This window comes from Lissotriton vulgaris, chromosome 6 (assembly GCF_964263255.1).
Source record: "Lissotriton vulgaris chromosome 6, aLisVul1.2, whole genome shotgun sequence".
Taxonomy (NCBI): Eukaryota; Metazoa; Chordata; class Amphibia; order Caudata; family Salamandridae; genus Lissotriton; species Lissotriton vulgaris.
In genome coordinates this window covers 1628536065-1628558151 of record NC_141694.1, presented here as the reverse complement: position 1 = coordinate 1628558151, position 22087 = coordinate 1628536065, and the positions used below count along the sequence as shown (strand labels likewise).

The 22087-nt window shown below is 41.9% G+C and overlaps 1 protein-coding gene across 1 annotated transcript in view; it reads right to left on the bottom strand.

Annotated features, from left to right (window-relative positions):
• The window catches only part of LRPPRC (leucine rich pentatricopeptide repeat containing), a 675215-nt gene that overhangs the window by 364564 nt on the left and 288564 nt on the right, over positions 1-22087 (bottom strand). The window contains exon 15 of the mRNA XM_086927797.1: positions 3401-3428. Coding sequence (XP_086783923.1) covers positions 3401-3428 — 28 coding nt within the window. The remainder of the gene's footprint in view (positions 1-3400; positions 3429-22087) is intronic.

Below are 22087 nucleotides of genomic sequence, written 5' to 3'. Positions count from 1 at the left end.
GGATTTCGGAAAAGAAAAGGCTTCTTACGTGGAATGTAAGGAGCAAATGAAATGTTTATCAAAAGTATGGGAATGCAAAAAGGGCTCCAAACTGTTGTGTTCACCCGCCACCTGCCCAAGCGCTTGTGGCCACTGTTAGTGCATGTCAGTTCAGTCATTGAATTGTGCCCAGAGTTGCTGAAGGCTGGAACCGGCCGAGGCAGTTTGCCTCAGAAAAAGGTAAAGCGGAGCAGGAAAGAATGCTTTGCCGCAGCCGTCCACGCAGATCACTGGACTTGATCTGAAGTTTAGACCCTGCAAACGTTTCACCGCCAGAAGCAAAGCAAGATTTAAGAAGCATTGGTAAAGCCTATGGGTCTTGCCTTTCGCCAATGGCTTTTAGCGATGCTATACAGCATCCCCGATGTTGTGCAGCATGGCTAAAGAAAAAAAAAAAAAAGACAGTGATGGAGCTGCCAGCATTATTTTGTACACATTCATGCCTTCAAGAAGGCACTGGAGATTATTTTTAATTTCTTAATTTCTTTTAAAGCAGTGAGGGAAAAGCAACACGAGGTGTGGGGAAAGCAACATGAGAGGCACAACAGGGGAAAGCAACATGAGAGGCACAACAGGGGAAAGCAACATGAGAGCCACAACAGGGGAAGCAACATGGGAGGTAGAAGCTACGGGAGGTATAAGAGTCGTGAGGGCGGAAGCATCAGGGGACCAGGTGGGAGGTCGAGAAAGTAACCAGGCAAGAGAGCAACAAGGATCATGGGAGGAGAAAAAAGCAAAGGGCGCGAGAGAGAGAGAAACGTGGCGCTGGAGGAGAAGCGCATGCACAAAAAGCAAGCACATGAAGGCTGGAGCATCACAGAAGAGGATGTAAGAGAACCTCAGGGGCGAAGGAGAGTAACATAGAGCAGGGGGGGGGGGGGAGAGAAGCACACGAAAGAGACAGCTAGAAAACACATGCACTCTTGTGGTTTCGTATGAGATGAAAGAAAAAAGTAGTTTCTTAAAAGTGAGCAGTGGAAGGTCGCAAGTAAATTGAAGATGCTGGGGGTGGGGGGGGGGGGGGGGGCAGACAAAATAAAAAGTAGGCAAACAAAAATGACAGTAAAGCCAACTGGCTACAAGCCCCTCTAAGGTCTTGGCAATCCCACTGTATGCCTTTTGTAACCAGACAGCTGAGCGGTCTGGTAGGCTCCACGTAAAAAGTTAATACTTTCAAATATGTACAGAAAATAACAGATTCTTCCACTGTCTAAAGACAGAGGCGTTATGCTCTAAAGACAAAGGTGCCAGTTTCCTCACCACATAAGCCTACTTCTTGGACTGACCTTTAAAGACTTTTGATAATAAAACTACAGACCACCCACCACCCACTGAAGATCAATTTATTCCAGCCAGAACCAGTGCACAGTATTCTAGTTAGACCTGACTAAATGGTCTGTTTCTTCTCATATGTAACTAAAATCACGTGCAACTAAATTCCAGATGAAAAAGTATAGTTTAAATTCAGAATTCATTAAGAGGTGGCAAGGTTTATACAGAGGGCACAGTGTGCTGCTCTACCACTTTTTAAGCGGATCAGAACAATTAACCAATGCAATCTGTAACAAGAAGTTCACCTTCAACACACCCACCAGGAGATGAAGCAGACCTCATGGATGGCTCTAACTGGCTGCACCAAGCACAATGACGTATACTGGCACCAGCTGATCTCTTTCCTGAATTCATTTACTATTCGGGCCATCTATGTTATTCGCACTACTAAACTCCAATTTACAGGCTATGCTCACTGCTTGCAACTTCCAACTGGCTTCTCTAGGTACTGTTCTTTTATGTATATTTATAAACATTTAGAGACAATAACTAATTGTTTCACAAAGTTTTCTAGGGTGAATACATTTAAAAATGCATCCCTCTCTTCACAGTATTGAATATGTCTACCTATATTCTCATCATCTTGCTCGGTGATTGTCTTTCACAGACCTAGGTTTAAAGGCATATTGCTTAATTGTGAGTGACCACACTACTGAATTGGTATGCCTTACTGATGTTGCTAAAGGGCTTCCATTGCTTCAGCGCATAAGGCATTCACAGAATTCATCCTAACATGTCCATCTAACAAAACACAAATGTGTCCAAAATATTGCAATAATGTGACAGAGTCGTATGGCATCCAATATGAAACATCTCAAAACACAGAAAAATAAGAAAATTGATATTCTAGCTTATTAATACCAAACAAAGTGCATATTACAAAGAAAAGCTTTACAAATAAATAAAGTATATTAGTGTATTCATAGGTTACAAACCTTAAATGTCATTTGTCACAAGAGGATTATGTATAGGGTTTGAGGCAGTAGTATTTCATTCCTTTTACTGGTTACCACACTATATGCCTGGTCTGTTAACCATCCACAAGAAACGAGAAACATCCATATCCTCAAACATGAAGCACAGTAATATATGAACTAGATTTGTATGTTTAGGAGACTTGAGGCAAGCACAACTGTGGCCACTGCCGCATTTTCAAAGCCTCCTAAGGCCCATTTTCACATGCACGTGGTCTTACATTTTCGGATATACAAATTAACATCAGGTTGAGCACTTAAGCGATGATACGAATGAATTAAAATGACAGAATACTGCTTCAAGGACACACAAGCCAGTGAGTGGCTGTGGAAATACAAATTACGCCTGCTCCTCAAAAGGCTTAAATGGAACGGCCGGCCTTTCCTGTATCCACATATATAAAATTGGAGTGGATTCATTTCCCGACCCCTTAGGAAAGTACATTACTCTGATGAGCAGTTGACGAACTGTAGTACAAATATTACTATCACAGGATTATTATGTATTTCCCCCTCCCCCCCAATTACTTTCGCGCTGTTTTGATCTCTACCTCTTTTTGAGTCACTCTGTCCACACAAATGAGATGGTGAATGACAGAGCAGAGACAGCACGCATGTGTGAATTTGTAAGTGTGTGCCCCTTATATATTCTTATAAAAACAATAAAGGCCTGCAGTGAACAAGTGATTCTTCATCTCCCATCATGACCGTCTAATGAAAAGAACTGGTATGAGAAACATCTTTTGACAATTTTTCATCCACAATAAAAACTCTATATTACCTCTAGCACGAGACTTGAAAAAAGTATAAATCCAAACATTTTAGAAAGATTGTAGCTCTACTACTAAATGAAATACAATCTGGTAAGGGACATCAAAGTAGGACACGCAGTATTACTATGACAGATGCGCGGGTAACGACATTGTTATCAGAGATCTACAGGTAGACCAGCTCCAGAATTCCACAATAGCAAAGCTTAAAAAAGTCTTGAGGACTACTGCATTTACAGACCGAATTGATATTCTTGAAAATTGATAGCATTGATCATCGCTTACCTTGGCCATATGTTCTACGTTGTCGGACCTGAGGGGGGCAGCAAAGGATAATGAATTAGTACACAGCTAATGCTGGACACAGACGAATAACAATACAAATCCTTCCGCTGCTATTGACACTGTCTCTGCCACACCGAGTACAATGTGACAAATATTATAAAGTCTCTTTAATAAGGCAGGAAATAAAATAGCAATATATATCAATTAAATGAGCTAGGAACATTACTTGAAATAGGGCACACAGCATTAATTTCAATACAAGCAGTGGCATTTTGCCATCGCACGTGGATTTTAAGGAAAACTAAGCTCGTCCGTCCGCCAATGACACGATATTAAGTAAACCGAGGCTATCGATTTATCAGGCTCTATAGCCTAGCAAACGATGTGTAATATGGCTAAATAACACATTATAAATGCATATAGTAGGCTCTATCTCATAGACCAATGAGGAGGGGGTTGGGAAGAAGGAAGGAGAGTACATGAAAAATGGAATCCTGGAAAAAAAAAAAAAAAAAAGTACCAGGGTTTCAATGTCGTCAGAAGATGATTCACGACTCAGTCTTAGACATTTATTTAGATGGAGGTCATGATACTTTTCATTGGACCAATCTAAGTAGCATAACATTAGGTCAATGTTTACTGACAGACCAGTTATACCATGAAGTAAAACGTCTATCTCTCAAAAGAAATTTCCCTACCACGGTACTACACTTTTAGCTACCACAGAGCCAGAGGAACAATGTTTTTTTCTCAATATATTTTGTTTCCCTCTATTTTTCAATTTAAGATCGCCTCCTCGAGGAAATGACCTTTAATCACAAATAGGAAAGGCATTCCTCAAGGCAGAGGACCGCTGCATAAACCTATTCTCATTTTCCGGCTATTGCTTTAACCAGAATTCTAGTTCCACACCAGAAACATGCCCCTAGCCAGGCTCTTCGAGATGTCAGTTTTGTATACAGGAAACCATCAGTAGTCAAGTGGACTGCTAAATAGGGGGAAAAGAAAGGCCGCAGTCTTGCTGTGGCTGAGATACACTAGTGCGTAAAAATAAAGGCAAGCTTCTGTCACGCATGCTGGGCTTTTCATTGGTAGCTTAGCACAAGCAGACAATGTTTCGTTCATAGTAAATACAAGAGGACTAGTACAAAATAAAACCACATATACTTCTTAAGTTTACTGTTCTAGAGAAAACACTGTGAGCTCTAAAGACAAAGGTGTCAGTTTCCTCATCACATTCTTCTGGACTGACCTCTAAGGACCCTTGATAAGAAGGCCACTATCGACACTAAAATATTTAAATTGTGGTCTTCATTAGATTTGTTTGGCTTTATTCGGTCTCTATAAATTACCTTTCCAAACAGACTACTTTGATTCTCCACAAAACCTCTATTTTCTCTTTGCAGGTGTGTTTCATGTATGTCTATTTGAGGCTCGTTAATCGAACGTTAGTTGACAGCGTTTTAAAACTGTATATCTAATAATTATATTAACATGGAACTACATTCATTTATCTATGTGACAACGTAAAATGAGCCAATAATAAAAAAAAAAAACTGTCTCTGTGGTATGACTATATGGCAACAACTTGTCCATGTCCCTTATTGACGAATCAGTTTCTGTACTGAAACCATAGCTATATGGGTTGCTATTGAGTGCACACATTCGTTTGCACACACATTTACCTTAAGCAGACCCAGAACCCCATCAGGGCACACAACCTCTCTGTTAGCAGAACTTATGTTTGTGTTACTCTCCTAAACATGCAAGTATGCACAACTTGCACATCTTAAATTCAAATTTTATGTTGCTAGAACTTGTTGTCACAAAGCACAAATACACTTCACTTTGGGTATGAAAATTTAGTTGGTTTGTCATTTCAACTTAAGTCTGACATTGCTATCTCTCTCTCACTTATTTGATTTGTACCCAATCCGTTGCTGTCTATATTCTCTCTGCTATGTGATGCAGTAAGCATTGAAAACTGCACTGATCACCCAATATTAACAAGCAGTGTGGGGGTGGAAGACTATTGAAAACAAGCATTTGCAATGCAATAGGTCTCGCATTTACAAGAGTTTGAGCTATTGGCATTGTAAATGACGATGCCTTTTATTTAAGTGTTGATTTTTGAAACATAAATAAAAGGCATTTAACAATGCCAATAGCTTAAACTCTCGCAAATGCGAGACCTATTGCATTGCAAATGCTTGTTATTTCTTGTGTTTAAGACTGCCAACCGCTATCTTGGACACTTCGTGGAAGACTGTAGTGGTTAACTGGATTTCAGAGGTGCTTGTGCCCAATGCTTGTCCTCCGTGCAATTTAAATTTCTTATTTCAATGCAGACACCCCTTACTCATCAGAGTACCTTGCTATTAAAGTAAAACATGATTTTGACGAATAAAATATGCTAGACCCCAAGAAAAGCTCAAGCAAGAAAAGGTAGCTTTGCAGCTGCTGTAGAAGAACTTGATACTCGATAAGAACTTCAGAGTAGGGAACTGTCGACCGGAGGAAGGGAATCCCTCAGGCCAGCCAATGTAGTTCATAGGTGTACACCGTCTTGGCTACTCTTGACTAAATTCCTGTGTTAAACCCAACAAGTGAAATATCCTTCTTTACAAAACTGTCTTCCGCCTTGCCATCGGCCTGATCTCTTCCCTGGAGCCGCATGGCAGCATCACGGAAGGCATTGTGCATAGATGCCTAGTTTGACTTCTTATCCACTTTAGACAGGAGTGGGTAGGGCTTTGGAGGGGGAGGGGAGTTGTACCTTGTATGTTTTGTTGAGAGTTGCGCCTCCTTGAAAATTCAGAACTGTGCTCACTGTCTTAGAATGTCATAATGCAAGTGATCATAAAATGTAGAGTTGTGTGTTAACTAATTCAGTTAATGTTCTGGCAGCGGAGGGGTCCCTGCATGTTCACCCTCAGTCACTGTGCAAGCTTATATGTAGTATTAAACCTTATTCTACTGGCCTGACGTTCCTGGTTTCAATCACTACCTTAGAGACACTCTACCCTCCACCAATCCTCCACCACTGCCTACCCTCTCAAAAAAAACAAAGGGTCACTGAGGCTGTTGACCATGTCCTGGTGTGTTTTCATACCCTTTAAAAGACATCAGTTGCTTACAATTTCCAAAGACAAGATGGAAATGCACTCTTTGCAGTGGTGTCCAGCGGGTCTTAATGTGAGCAAGAAAAATGCACAGGGAAAACTGTCCTTCGCCATCTTCCCACGTGTATCATTGTCGGGTCACATGTTTCTCAGGATCTTTGTTGACACAGGTGCTTCTTTGAGTTTCAGATTACATGAAGTGGGCTCAGATGTGACTTTATTTCTGGGCTAATGTTTTTACATAGTAGCACGGCAGCTGCAACTCCAAACAAGCACGGACTAATAACGAGGCGTGGAACGCAGGCGGGAGAGGCGGGCTCTACGTTGATAGGCAGGAGCCTGCGAAGTTCGGGGATATTCCCCGCCTCTGTAGCAGGTTAGCGGTGACGTAGCTCGTCCGGAGCGCGGCACCTAGGAGGCAGAGGGAACCCAGAAGAAAGCAGGGATTCCGGGAATGATGGGGTTCCCGGGTGAGAGCAGGCAAGGCATAATGGTGCGAGGAAGGTTCTCCAACTCACAGAACATCCCGTAGCAGCGCAGCGAGAAAAGAGCCCAGTGAGTGGGTGGGGGGTGCGGGAGTGGGGGTGTGTGCACGTGTGTGGGTGTAGCTGTGTGTGTGTAGCTGTGCGTGTGTATATGTGTGGCTGTGTGTCTGTTAGCTGTGCGTGTGTGTATATATGTGTGGCTGTGTGTGCGCGTGCATGATGTATGGTGACTGAAGAGCCTGCCGGAATCGGAGCACATGTTCACGCGCGCGACCTGATCCGATTCCGGCAGGCTGCGCGTGCCAGTCTCTGGTCTCCTCAAGTTAGTCCTTGCAAGCAGAACCGCCGACAATAGGCTCGCTCTGCGACAGCAGGGCTTCGCCCTCCATCGCAGGTGCGAGACCTAAATAATTCTGTGGGTAGGAAAAAGGAGTCATATTTAGGGCTGTCAGGCACGATCTGTTCATCCGGCTGCCATGTGTGCTGGGAACAGTGAGGAAATCACAACATGCTTTGCTAAAAACCAACCGATAAATGAAAGAACCTTAGCTGAAGCAGAAGGGGCCTTCAACAGAGCAGAGCCCAGGGAGTAGAAACAATACGGAATTGCTTCTTAAGTTTGGCTCAACATATACTCTAATAGCAACAAATCCAGCCGAGAAGTCCTGGATGTGTTTTCCCTTCCTAGAGTGAGCCCAAGGGATTCTGTCACGGTCCATTGTCTCAGGAGTGGGTGCAAGGCTTGATGTTTTCTGCACACTTCAGACTTACCCAGATCAGATTGAGTGTTTTGATGCTTAATGTAACCCAGACATTAATTTCGCTAAACAATCACACTGAAGCAAGTTCTGTGTAAAAGCGCAGAGCTTTTTGGGTTGTATCCCAGAGCCTGAACAACCAAAAATATTGGGCTACAATCTGATGCAAGGTTGCTTGAGCTACTCAAGCCCACACAAGTATTAAGGCTTCTTCTTCGATACTCTGAGTTTGTGCCTGGTGTAAACCTCGCACGACACCTCGCAACCAAAACTGGCGCCAAACTTTAAAAAAACAAAGAAACCTGGTAATGCTTAACCTGGAACTAACTTTTATCTATACATGTAACAAACGTGTACAAGGTACTGGGCACACATGCAGTCCAAAATAATACTAATTGAGATAATCTCCAGAGAGAAGTAATTCACATTCTTTGCCCTCATGAAAAATGTAAACTGATGGAGATTTGAAAACGCAATGACTCTAGGAAAGATGCACTTCAGTAATGAAGAGATTTTGTAGTAAGTAAGGAACTTGAAGAGTAAAGATGCCGAATCCTAAAGAGGGGAGAAGACTGTGTAGTGCAATTCCTATATTTCCAATAGGCTCTGCGCATTGGAATAATATATCATATAGATGTGACGTAGTACTTAATTCGACTAGGTCTCTATTGAATATATTAGACTTAATTGTGAATGCCAGCTAGCTCAGAGGTCACTAGAAACTTTTTCGAATAAACAAGAAGGGATTCGTTTCTGACAACTGCCTCAACATGACAACTTTGTCTCCCCAAGATAAAACTGATCTTCAGAGTCGTGGAAACAATAGATAGATATTTCACTCAGTCAATCGTGCATGCTTCGTTTCAACAGAGGTGCAGAGAAATAGAGAGACGGGCTTTTTCAATAAAAGTATTTATTGAAAAAGTTTTCTTTCTCATGCAGAAGAAATGAACTGCTACAATCATAGTACTGGCTGTAAAGTATAATGCGCACAGCAAGAATAGTATTATAAAATAATACTGTAAAAGCAAGGTATGGTTTCTAAGCCATAAGATACATACATAAATAACAAAGACTAAAAGTACTTAACTGGTATTTCTAAAATACGCCTACCCGATGTACCTAACCTAAGTCTAGTACAAGGGAAGAAGTAAGTGCATAGGTTTAGTTTCTTTGCCAAGAATCTATCCAATATTTCTCTTAGGGTCTAATCAGCTCCATACCTTAGTTTAGAATGAAGGAGGTCTGGTATCTCTGTCTCCAGACTCTATTTCCCAACACCCCGCAAGGGGAGCTTGGAAACACTGGAGATGGATTCTCAGCAAGAGAAAGGCAGCCTCTCTGTCAGTGCATCAGCTGGAGGGTCGGCTTTCTTCGGCACTTGCTGTAGCGAGCTGCGTCGGTAGATCGTCGAACTGCTCTAAACCACCGTGTGTTTGCTAGGGCAAGTGTGGGCATATTTATACCTTGAAGGTGCCTTGATTGACGTAAACGATTCAGAAAAGGGGGTGGTGAAAAGGGGGTGGTGATGAACAGAGTGTCTGAATTAAGCAGACCACTCTTACCCAGTCCAAAGATCAGGGCTTGATCCATCACCGTTATTTATCTCACTGCACCATCCCAGCTCAGAACCTGGCTATATGCAAATCAGTCTGTCCCTGGCTCAGTGCATCATGGGAACAGGGCAGACTAAACTACCAAGCCAATTCTTCACCAGAAAGGAGACAAGCTACCGGGGACCGGTTTCTGGCATTTCAGCCGTCTTCGGCCCAGCTTGCTTGAATCCTGATGGTGCAGTGAGAAAGGGACTCATGTCTGAGTATACCCTACCACACCTATAGTGGCCCAAAACGATTCAGAAAAGGGGGTGGTGATGAACAGAGTGTCTGAATTAAGAAGACCACTCTTACCCAGTCCAAAGATCAGGGCTTGATCCATCACCGTTATTTATCTCACTGCACCATCCCAGCTCAGAACTGATTGACGTAAAGTCAGACATAACGTCACCAAAGAACGGTAGTTATTGAAAACACCATGATTTCTAGGACAAATCAATATTTAAGAAAGGGGATGTCCCTGTCAGTTGAAGGGGAGTTTTCCAAGAAATCGTTGTGTCTTTTTGGATCTAGTGAAAGTAGCCATGCCTGTATTTGGACTGGATGGGTTATGTCTAAATATGGTTATGATTTCTATGCCTATATAAGGGCAAGGTGAATTATACCTATATAAGGGCATGAATTGGTAAATTACACTGGGTCCTAAAACGCTATACAACACCCACTCCACTTTAATATGTTCGATATTACTAAATACTTAGCAAAAACATTCTAAAGCATGTGGTTACAATCCCACCCAAAATACATAAAATGCATTCGAAATGGTTGTACACGAAAATGAGCATTTGTGCTGTACGCATTTTTTTAAAAAAAAACAATATTTTCATTCAGAGCATGTAGTGTGACATTAGAAAAAAGCTTATCAGAAAGTCATGAAATAACATTTATGAAATGGCTCTGAAATACAGAAGAAAGGTCGAGACCATTCCATGACAGAATATATAAACTGTTTTGGTTGTGAACGAGGTCAAATATAGTCTCTTGGACGTGTTCAAATAAATCTTGTTCTCTAAGAATAGTTCTACTTTAAGCAGATTACTTTGTGCAAAAAAAAGTTCAATTTGGAAAAAGTTAAATCGATGAAAAATAGAGTTCTAAAGTTAGAGTTTTTGTTTTGAAAAACAAAGGTCGAATTCAGAGTTCATCAGAACGCTGTGGGCTAATTTCAAAAGTCATTCTCGCTGTTAGGAGAAAACATTAAGTCTTCTAAGTTTGAAAAGAATTTGTCTACTACTGTAGGTGAAAGTTGGACTACCTTGTTAAGCAGATCAATTGTACACAGATGAGAAGCATCACCGTCAGCGTCAGTCGCATTAGCAATGTTCGCAGTAGATGGTACCAATGTGCGTGTTGGTCCACGTATCTCACCGTCAGCTAGTTGTGGCGGTGAGACCTCCATGAATGCCGTCATCAGGATTGGTAGCCGTTGGGGACAACACAATGCATGAGCCGTTAAAGAACCAAGTAAAGTATCAACATCCATTGGCAGTGCTGATAGAAGTGACAGATGTCTAGCACGCATTCTTCTCCACATAGCAGGCATCGTAGAACAGGTAAGATGCAATCTTGCCAGATTGGTCTGAATGAAAGAAACCATGTGGTATTCAGATCTCTTAAACAAGCCAAGCCCAAAATTTGGATTATGCGCTCACGACACTTCATTGCCAGGAGTGTGTTCTCGATGGTAATCTGGGCATCGTTGGTGGATTGGCTTGCCATATCGTAGCAGAAGTAGCAAAAATAAAATTGCTGCTGCGAGTCCCAAAACGAGAGGCAGTCCGCCAAACACAGAGTGCATGAAGTTTGGAAATATGCAGAGGACTGCTTCAAAAGGTGCTAACAGTCCCCAAAAAAATCGCCTTAAATACATGTACAATACCACTGGTATCAGACATGTTTAAGATACGACCTAACATTTCTGCGAAATGTATGGGGCAGTTTGTGGATAGTAAGGCATGTAATTCCGCAGAGGACCTTGCAACTTGCACAGATCATACGTCTCTTTGAATAAGGTCAGTGGCAATTTTTTGTAAAAGAATGGCTTTCATTCTGCTTAAAATATAAATTTGAAAAGAAGAGATGTTCGGTGAAGGCCATAACGGCGACTCCCATCTGTCTTTGCTTTAGGAAACAATACTTGCATACAACAAGTGACCCTGGCTGACACACTTACGAGATAGGCAATGCCTGGCATCATTCCACAACAGCTGTGATCATTCAACATTATGTATCTCCCATTGGAAAGCTGCCTAAACATTGGATCTATCACTGCTGCCAGAGAACCTTGCAGGTGGCAGCATAAGTTGGCCGAAGAACCATCACAGGATCCATGTAAATTAATACCCTGACATATAAGTGTACCGCTTAGTGCGCTGTCACATTGTGTACCACGAAGAAATACTTCTTTTCCCCCACTCCAACATTTGTGTGTGTATGGCAAATCCCAGGTTGACTTTATGTATTCTTCACCCAACCTTTCATACAGGCCTGCTGGTATGCGTTTCAAGCAATACTGAAACTGGAAAATCGTCACTGGCAAAGAAATGGTGCCATGTATTATCCATTCTATGGCTGGTTTCTCAGAAACAGTCAATGGTAATCTTTCCAGTTTTTCTATGCTCAGCACCGCGTAGTCTGCTCCCCTTTGTGCCAAAGAGCTTTGTTTATCTGTAAGGTTAAATACAGTAAACATTGACGTGGTGTTGATTAGACGCCAGGGCACATGGCCTGAGCGAAGATTTTGTAACGTCCAGCCTAGCAGCATTATAGAACGCAACTGAGACGGTCCATGTTGTAACACGAGCAAGTCTATGTCTATGGCAGAGGATACTATGCTGTCCAAAGAATACATTCTGGATGACAGAGTTGTTAACCCATTATCAACTACAGAGAGATCTTTCTCTAAATTAATACAATCAATTTCCCGTATTTGTTCTGCAGTTTCCATTTGCGTGACTTTCCATGCCTCATTACAAGCAGCATAGATACCGGCGTATATGAAACTTTTATGATGTGGTTTATGAGGCCCTAGTAAGAAGTCTCTCAAATCAACGCATCTTCAAGTTAAGTGTTGTTTAACCTCTAAGTGTAGATTTTTGTAGCCATTCGAGGATAGTTTTCCTACACTGTATTTTGTTACTATACCTGGATGTTGTCTCTGGACATATCTTGGGTCTGGCCTAGTTACTGTAAACCCTTGAGTCTTGTTCAGGAATCTATCTTGACAGTTATTCATGTCTGTGAGCCAGATTAACCATTTTTTCCAATCAGGATCAGTTCTGTTTTTAGGTAAAATAGTTTTTACGTCGACCCCTCCTTCTGAAGAGTTTTTGCCATCAGCTGTTGGTACAGGTATGGACGGTTTGTTTAAATCTTTTATCATGGCTAGGCCAAGACAGGATGTTTGTTGAACAGTGTCATTCAAAAACATTATTTGTTCAGGAATAATACAGGTTCGAAATAAAGCTTCTATTCCCCGTACTTGCCCGTCTTTTGAGCCCCAGACAGTTTTTATTTCTAGGTTGTCACTCCAGAAGTCAAAACCTAACCAGGACAGCTGGGCATAAAAGGCTGCTGAATAAATTTGCTTTGTATTTGTTAACATACTTTTCATTCCTGTCTTATTAACATTTTTAAAGTAAAACGTTTCCGGATTTGTGGTATTGAAACCTGAGAAGTATGGACATTTTTCATAAAATGTTTTTGAGCCACCCTTTGGTGGCGTTGGTCAATGTTCCCATTGATTATAAGTATAAACATTACTAGGCTTTGCGGATTTTTGCAAGTAATGATGACCATAGTGATTGGAACAATACATGTGTTCATAATCTGATGAACCGTCTAAATATTCATGGTTTGTAAATTTTACAGGCATCTCTAAATCTGACATCATATTATTAACAGTCTCAAAGTCCCAATCATCAGAAAACTTGCTGGGTGAAACAAAGTCACTCAAGGAAACCTTAAATTGATGTGGAATCTTCAACAGCTCGGCAGGACCATAAATGTCATAATCAGTTCTGTCCCATGCTATACCACCAGGTATGGGAACGGCTGTGATGTTCACTGATGACAGGTCTCTTTGTTCACGATGAGATGATTTGTGTGGCTTCAGAAGCAAGATGATGTTCTTACTTGCTGTGTCCATTTTACGACATTTTCCATCTATCAGGTTTCCCAAACTTAATACAAGAATGAGCCAAAGTAGGAGAAAAAGTACACCTAAAGCAATCCAAATTTAACCCATGGTGAAACCAGATAAGTTTTTTCTAGTTGCTGAAAAAGTTTTGTTACTTGGACTTTGAAAGATTTATTTGCTGGCGTTGTATTAGGCTCACTGGGATCCTCCTAAAACGTATCAAAGTTGATGAAATAGCCAGAGGAAGTTCTGTCAATTGTTGGTATTGCAACCGGATTACTTGAAATCATTGGAGCTGCTTGGTCCCTTGTCGTATTAGTATAGTCCGAGGCTATATCATTGTAGACAGGAGTGTCTTGACGAACTGTTATTTGTGTTTCCAGAGACACAAGTTCCACGGCTTTGATGCATAGTCCTTTTCTTACTGCAGATTCTTCAAAGGTGAGGAGTCTCTCAGTTTGAACTTCTTGGATAGTAGCAATATTTGGTTGTCTGCTACATCTTTGGAGTCCACTGGGCCTACTACTTATTATCGGCCACATGATATGGTTTTACTAGATCGATGGACACAAACTGGTTCTCCTTTCTTCCAGCAAGGGGCAGCAGTAACACTGTTCTTGATCCGTGGATTGCTAGTACAGGTACTGGTTTTCTGTAAGAAGGTCCAAATTCCTTCTTATCCACGATCTTTTCTCTGACTAGATCCCCAATCTTTGGAATTCAGACAAACCTTGCTGGGACAGGTGGTTTTTCTTCAGTGGTCGTTGGCTTCTGTAATGTGTTGCTTAGACTTCTTCTTTTTTCATTTAAGTACTGCAAAACAGCCAAACGGTTTTTGATATCAAAGAGTTTTTGTTCTACCACTGAAGTATGACAATCGAGGTTTTCGATTTCTAGAACCAAAAAGGATTTCATATGGAGCGATTCCACCCAGAGAATTTCTTGGCAGATTGTTAAGACTACGTTGGACACTTATTAGATGTTTGGCCCACCCGTCACCCAAGCCTAATATCCTAGCTGTTATAGATTGCTTTATGTCACGGTTTTTTCTTTCCACTACAGAATTTCCCTCAGGATGGAATGGACTTGAGTACCACAATGCAACGCCCAGATTTGCCATGGCCTCTTTGTAAGCTCGAGAGCTAAACGCAGGACCCTGTTCAGAATGTAGCGTGCCAATTGCATATGTTCAGATAAAGACTTGCCAATCTTTTATAACCGTTTGGGCGCCAGCCGAGCGCTGAGGCCACATCCAAATGAATCTTGAGCATGAATCCACTGCGACCATGATATACTTATGGTTGCGATCCCTTTGTAAGGGACCACGGTGGTCCAGGTAAACGCATGCTAATGGTTTATCTGAAATTAGAAGGGGCGTCTGCGCCGGGCGTTTCACTGTTGAAACCTTCATTTTTTGGCAGATTTCACATTCCAAAACATAGTTTCTGGTCTGTTTCCTCATGCGCGGCCACCAGTATCTTTGTTTTAGTAATGACACTGTGGCAGAAACACATGCGTGTGCAGAGGCAAGTCCTTCATGTGCTGCTAAGATTAGTCCTAATCCATGTTCCATGTTTGGAATTGCTCTATCCCCCACTCCAGGGATTCGAGCAAAAGGAACATTATTTGCATCAGTTATATATGAGTACTTGAGTGGAAAGCCTTTTGGTAATGTTTTACCGCTGTCTTTGTTTGAAGCGGCGACAGCCTGCATTATTTCGCTGTCTTTTTTTGTTTTTGAACGAGTGATTGCAGCTACCGAAGCCGTTTGCACAGCTGCCTTTGCGGCTTCATCAGCCAATGAATTCCCTTCAACGTGAACGCATCAAGTTGATGACTCAGTGTATGCATCACAAGAGTCTTTTGTATTTCTTTCTGTAATTGAACTACGTGCTCTCAAAGCAACTTATGCTTGATTGTGCCACCTTTTGCATCTTTGAAACCGTTTCGAAACAGGTTCTGCAAGTATTCATTGTAAGATTGAACGCAGTAATACGAATCGCACACTATGAGTGTGAGGAATTCGTGATCAGTATTTTCAAGCGCCATCTTGAAAGCCGGTAGTTCAGCTCGCGGAGCTGTACAGTCGCCTAGGGATTGAGTTTTTGTGACCATAGGTCTGAATTTACCATCGCACCAGCGACCTTAACAATCGCGCACGCAGCACTATAAGCTTGTTTACCTCCAATTGCGGGCTGTGCTGATCCGTCAGTATAAATTATACATTCGTACTGCTCTAGAGTTAGAATCTCAGTGAGCAGAGGACATTCTTGTTCGTATTGTAAAAATTCTTGCGTTTTCAAATAAGGGTCAAAAACGTATTCAACGTCTGTTGCAGCAAGAGTGTTAACCCATCGTATCCATCTCGGATGTAAAGCCTTTGTATTAGTAATGCTTGCTTTTGTCACAGCCTCTAAGGCAGGTACAGGAGTAACAACCATTATGCGCTTACCCTGTTCGAGAGCTCTCTCTTTTGCTACTGCAGTTTGAACCGCTGTCAGAATTTTTTCTGTTGAAGTGAATTTCATTTCAGCTTGTGTGTACAAGGGGGATTTGTAAGCAATTGGTACTTATTCTCCTTCATTAAAGGTTAAGTACGTGAATCTGCATCTTCCTGGGATGACTCGGATTACAAGGTTGCATATGTTTAAGCTAGTCTGTAAATGTGATGTTGCTAACAGGTCTGTTTGTACTGAAAGCAAAATGTCTGTGTGTTTTTGAGTCCAATTTGTTGTTTTAAAATCAGGTTTGATTAATTCATAGAGAGGTTTAACCCTTTCTGCGTAGTTTAGAATGTAAGTTCTTCCGAAATTCAGGAAACCTAGAATTGACTACGTTTTTCAGCGTTTGAGGTTGGAGCAGCGCACATTTCTCTAAAAAGTTTGCTGCCAGGCTTTTGCCTTCACTTGAAAGTTTGTATCCTAAGAATAGGACATTGAGGTGGGCAATTTTTGATTTTTTAAAGTTGAATTTGTACCCTTCAGAGGCGAAACCAAGTATTATGGTGTTCACCCTGTTTAAGTGCCTGCCCAAGTCATCGTCTGTTAGATAGATGTCATCGACATAAGATAATGCCTCATCATCATACGTTTGTAGTAGCTCTGTTACTCTGGCTGAAAATAACCCTTGACTATTCTTGAATCCCTGGGGGAGACGACAGAAGTGACGCTGTGTCCCCATAATTGAGAAAGCGGTCAAGTACCTGCTTTCAGGTGCAATGTTTTGACAGAAGAAACCGTTAGAAATATCTAATGTGGTTTTATATTTTTTACGCACGATGTTATTCATCAGTGCTGCACTGTGTGCATTTTGTACTGCAAAAGTTTTGCAACAAGAGTTTAAATGTCTGTAGTCCAAAACTAGACGATAGGTATTGTCTGATTTGGAGACAGGAAACAAAGGATTGTTCATGGACGAGGTTCAATCACCCCTTGGTATTCAAGTTGATCTAAGATCTAACTGACCTGTTTTTTAGCTTCTTGCTTAACTGGATATTACCTCTGAGCAATTGGTTGATTTTTCATCTGGATTTTATGGTGAGGAGAATCCTCATCCCATCCTACATGATTTTTATTTAACACTGGAGCTTTGGCTACTGCCCATTGTCTGGCATATGTGTATTTTAAGTGAATTGGAATACGATTAGAGAAGGCTGGCATAAGGAGGTCTTCGCCATGTGGGCACTTCCTGACAAATTTTGGTGGTCAGTGTTTTTCAGCTAGAAGAATGTCATAACCCTTAGAGAGCTTCTCCCAAAAGAGTGCTCTTATTTTCCTAGTTATGTCCCCCTCCATCCAGAGCGTTACTTCATATAACTTATGAGGTATGCTAACCCTGGTATCAGTGGTTTCAACTTGAATGTACTCATTCAAGTTCACTGTCTCCAGATGATCCTTCAGGATCTTGCAAGCTATGATAACTTCTGCTGCGCTGTCCAGCATTGTCTGGGCCCACTCCCCGTTTTTGAGTTGTGTCCTCAAGATCCTCGGTATGTCTGATTTTTAGACCTGCTACCTTCTTCTTGGTGAATTGGGTTTCCTTATTTTTTAGAACGTGTTGATCGTCTTTGAACTTCACGCGTTCTTCCTTGTGTTCTGATCGTCCTCTTCTTTCCGATTTCTGTGAGGAAGTCTGAAAGGTACGAGAGGAACGTGCATCAGTATCTTGATATCTATCAGGTTTTCTCAAATTATCCCTATTCCGGAGGTTATACCTCTTTTCAGAGGGCTCCTTTTGAGGAGACTAACCTCTGGATTGAGAACACTTCTCTTTAGGAAGTGTCTGTCTAGTATTTTCCCACTTTTTCTAATATTATAGCTGATCTTTAAGTAATTTCATACCCAGATTTAAAGCAGGCTCTGCATCTTATTCATTTTGAATCTGTTTCAGGACATCTAGTATTACCGCCATAAACGGAACACCATGATTTTTTGTGTATATTGCAGCAAAGACTGTACCCCAAGTGTCGCAGTCCTCCAAATGTGGCGCAATCCCCATTGGTAAACAGATTGTTAAAATTCTGTGTTTCTCATGAGGTGTACTATCAGGAAATACTGCCTCTATTTGAGTAATTTTCTGAGCTATCCAGAATGGAATTTGTTCCCATTTTGCGGGCAATTTACCAATGACTGATTGTATAGTCTGTGTTGTAATTTTATTTGTGTTCCCCTGGTAAGGGGTTTGTTGTGAAATTCTTATAGGAGGTTGGACTGTTGGAGTCCGCATGACATATTGAACCAATTGTCTATGTATTTTTATTAATTGTTTTAGTTGAACTAATAGTTCTGGACCTGTCATTCCTTCAATGGCAGGATGTGGTGTATAGCTGGCTAGTACCGGCCATGTTGCTCCTGGTCTACCTAGAGGACCGAGCCTGGTAATGTGATTTTGATGTTGTAGGGCGCCTTTAAACCAGAGCTGATGCTCTTGGTAAGTTAATGGAATTTCAACATCCGCGAAAGGAGTGTATTCCGCTCAAGGTTCCTCTACTTTGTAGAACTGGAACACATGTGTTAATGGATTTCCTTCCTGGAAGAAAATCCATGAATAGAATATCTCTTGTCTGCCGATATTCGTGTGCCTCTATGACAAAAATTAACCCACCACCTCTCGATGATAGGCCATTTGTTATAAGCTTTATAGTTATGGTTTTCCTTTAATTTTCCGGGATGATCATAGCATCCGCGTAGTCTTCATTAAACCCTGTAACGTCAAAGCCCGGTCGGGTTGCAGTTGAAGTTCCACCGGCTGGTTATTGCCTGGCGGTCCACCATTCTCGGTGTCGCTATCCGACATTTTGTTGAAAAGTCTTGCAGAGGCAAGGCTCAAGGAAACAAAGATAAGGTGAACAATATGTTGGAACACTGTATCCTTCAACTTTGAACAAACCAAAAACTAGTACATACGATTTTTCGTCCTACTCAGTTATGGCGGATATTTTATCCTTTAACCCCCTCCAAACGTCTATTGGAGTATTTCACGGGAAAAAGGATCTCTGTGAAAAGCACGCCTGAGTTACTCTATTATCTAGCGTTAAATTAGCGCCTTACCAAACATTGGGCGCCATGTAGTGTAGCTTCTATATTCCCAATAGGATCTGCACATTGGAATAATATATCCTATAGATGTGACGTAGGACTTAAGTCGACTAGGTCTCTATCGAATATATTAGACTTAATTGCGAGTGCCAGCTAGCTCAGAGGTTACTAGAATAAACAAGAAGGGATTAGTTTCTGACAACCGCATAAACATGACAACTTTGTTTCTCCAAGAGAAAACTGATCTTCGGAGTCGTGGAAACAATAGATAGATATTTCTCTCAGTCAATCGTGCATGCTTCGTTTCAACAGAGGTGCAGACAAATAGAGACAGCGTTTTCAATAAAAGTATTTATTGAACAGTCTTCTTCCTCATGCAGAAGAAATGAACGGCTACAATTGTAATACTGGCTGTAAAGTATAATGCGTACAGCAAGAAGAGTATTATAAAATAATACTGTCAGAGCATGGTATGATTTCTAGGCCATAATATACATACATAAATAACAAAGACTAAAAGTACTCAACTGGTGTTTCTAAAAAACGCCTACCCGATCTACCTTACCTAAGTCTAGTACGAGGGAAGAAGGAAGTGCTTAGATTTAGTTTCTTTGCCAAGAATTTATCCAAGATTTCTCTTAGGGTCTAATCAGCTCCGTACCTTGGTTTCCCAACACCCCAAAAGGGGAGCTTGGAAACACTGGAGCTGGATTCTCAGCGAGAGAAAGGCAGCCTCTCTGTCAGTGCGTCAGCTGGAGGGTCGGCTACCTTCGGCACTTGCTGTAGGGAGCTGCGTCGGGCAAGTAGACATTCAAACTGCTCCAAACCACTGTGTGTTTGCTAGGGCAAGTGTGGGCATATTTATACCTTGAAGTGCCTGAATTGACGTAAAGTCAGACATAATAACGTCACCAAAGAACGGTAGTTCTTTAAAAACGCCATGTTTTCTAGGACAAATCAATATTCATGAAAGGGGATGTCCCTGACTGTTGAAGCCGAGTTTGCCAAGAAATCGTTGTGGCTTTTTGGAACTAGTGAAGGTAGCCATGCCTGTATTCGGACTGGATGTGGCATGTCTAAATATGGTTATGATTTCTATGTCTACATAAGGGCAAGGTGAATTGTACCGATATAAGGGCATGAATTGGTAAATTACACTAGTTTTCAAAAACGCTATACAACAACTGCTGTGTGGGGAACACAGAATGCATGTGGAGAGGGTGGTGGTGCAGTGAGAGGAGACAAGCTGCTTCAGCTATGACATTAGGGTAAAGCTGAATAAAGTCCTGTAATTGGAGAGGTATCCCAGTAGTAAAGAAACTGAGGAGTACTAGAAACCAGCATTTGCAATCTTATAGGTCTCGCATTCATGCGAGTTTGAGCTATTGGCATTGTGAATGACAATGCCTTTTATTTATGTTTTGGGTTTTAAAACATAAATAAAAGGCATTGTCATTTACAATACTAATAGCTTTAACTCTCACAAATGCGAGATCTATTGCATTGCAATAAATGGCCTTCTCGACTGCTTGTGAGATTATAAATATCACAGGAAGAGACCGACCTGCAACGTCTTCATAGTGATAAATAGTGCAGTGAAGATGATGTGTAAGTGTTGTAAACTAACACAAAGTGTGAAGTGAGAGTTTATTTATTTATTTATTTAGGAGCTTATAACGGGCTCGGCTACCCCCGACGGGGGTGTCCCGGTACTGCAGACACACTGCAACCCGAGGAAATAAGTGATAACTAGATTATAAAGAAGAAACATGTCTTGAGTTTTCTCCGGAACAGAGACTCTGAGGTGGTAAATCTGAGCTCCGTAGGTAGGTGATTCCAGAGTTTAGCCGTGACCACCGCAAAGGCCAGGCCCCCTGTACGTGCAAGACGGAAGCGTGGGGCATACATCAGGCGAAGATGATTGGATCTGAGGTCCCGTACTGATTGCGTAATTTTAAGTCGATGCCTCAAGTATGCAGGGCCTCGCCCATTGAGAGCCCTGAAGGCAAGGACCAGGGCTTTGAACTGTATGCGGTAGCACACCGGCAGCCAGTGCAGTTTAGCCAAAAACGGTGTGATGGAATGGCGATATGGGATGTTACAAATCAACCTAGCCGTGGCATTCTGCACTGTCTGTAGTCGATGGATGAGGTACTCCGGGGCTCCCACATACAGACTATTTGCATAGTCGAAGTGAGACGTTATTAGGGCATGAATCACCGTCCTCCTTGAATCAGATGGGAGAAAGGGTACGATTTTTTTGATCATGTGGAGTTTTCCGAAGCATAGAGCTGCAAATTTGTTGACTTGGGCTTTACAAGGACAAGGCCGTATCGAATTGGAAACCCAAGTTACGGGCAGACACTACTGGCTTCGGAGGGGGGTTGAGTTCTGACGGCCACCAGATATTGGCTGGAATTGGGGATTTCTGATTAAAGAATAGGACCTCCGTCTTATCTGTATTTAATTTGAGATTGTTGGTGGACATCCAGGAGGCGATGTTCACCAGACAGTGACTGAAATTTGCCATGTAGTTATCAGAGTGATCTTTAAATGAAAACACATGCTGCATGTCATCAACCATAAGAGATCACTCTGACCCCCCAGGATTTCACCACTTTAGCAAGTGGGGCAAGATAGATGTTAAAGAATAGAGGGCTTAGTGCCGAACCCTGCGGGACCCCCGAGGTCAATGGTTTTTCAGTGGAGAGATAGAGCCTGAGGAAAACCTGTTGCGATCTATCCTTCAGGAAGGATTTCACCCAGGAAAGTGGAGTACCTCCGATACCCACCTCGCGGAGACGGTCCAACAAAATGTCATGTGAGACCGTATCGAACGCTGCGGATAGGTCGAGGAGGACCAACATAGCCTCCTCACCCCTATCCACACAATCGTGAATTGATTCAGATACTTCCAATAGTGCCGATTCAGTGCTAAAGCCTGGCCTAAAGCCCGACTGGGAGTCGTCTAGCAACTGGTTAGATTCTAGGAATTCAGACAGTTGTTCCTGTACCACCTTCTCCAACACCT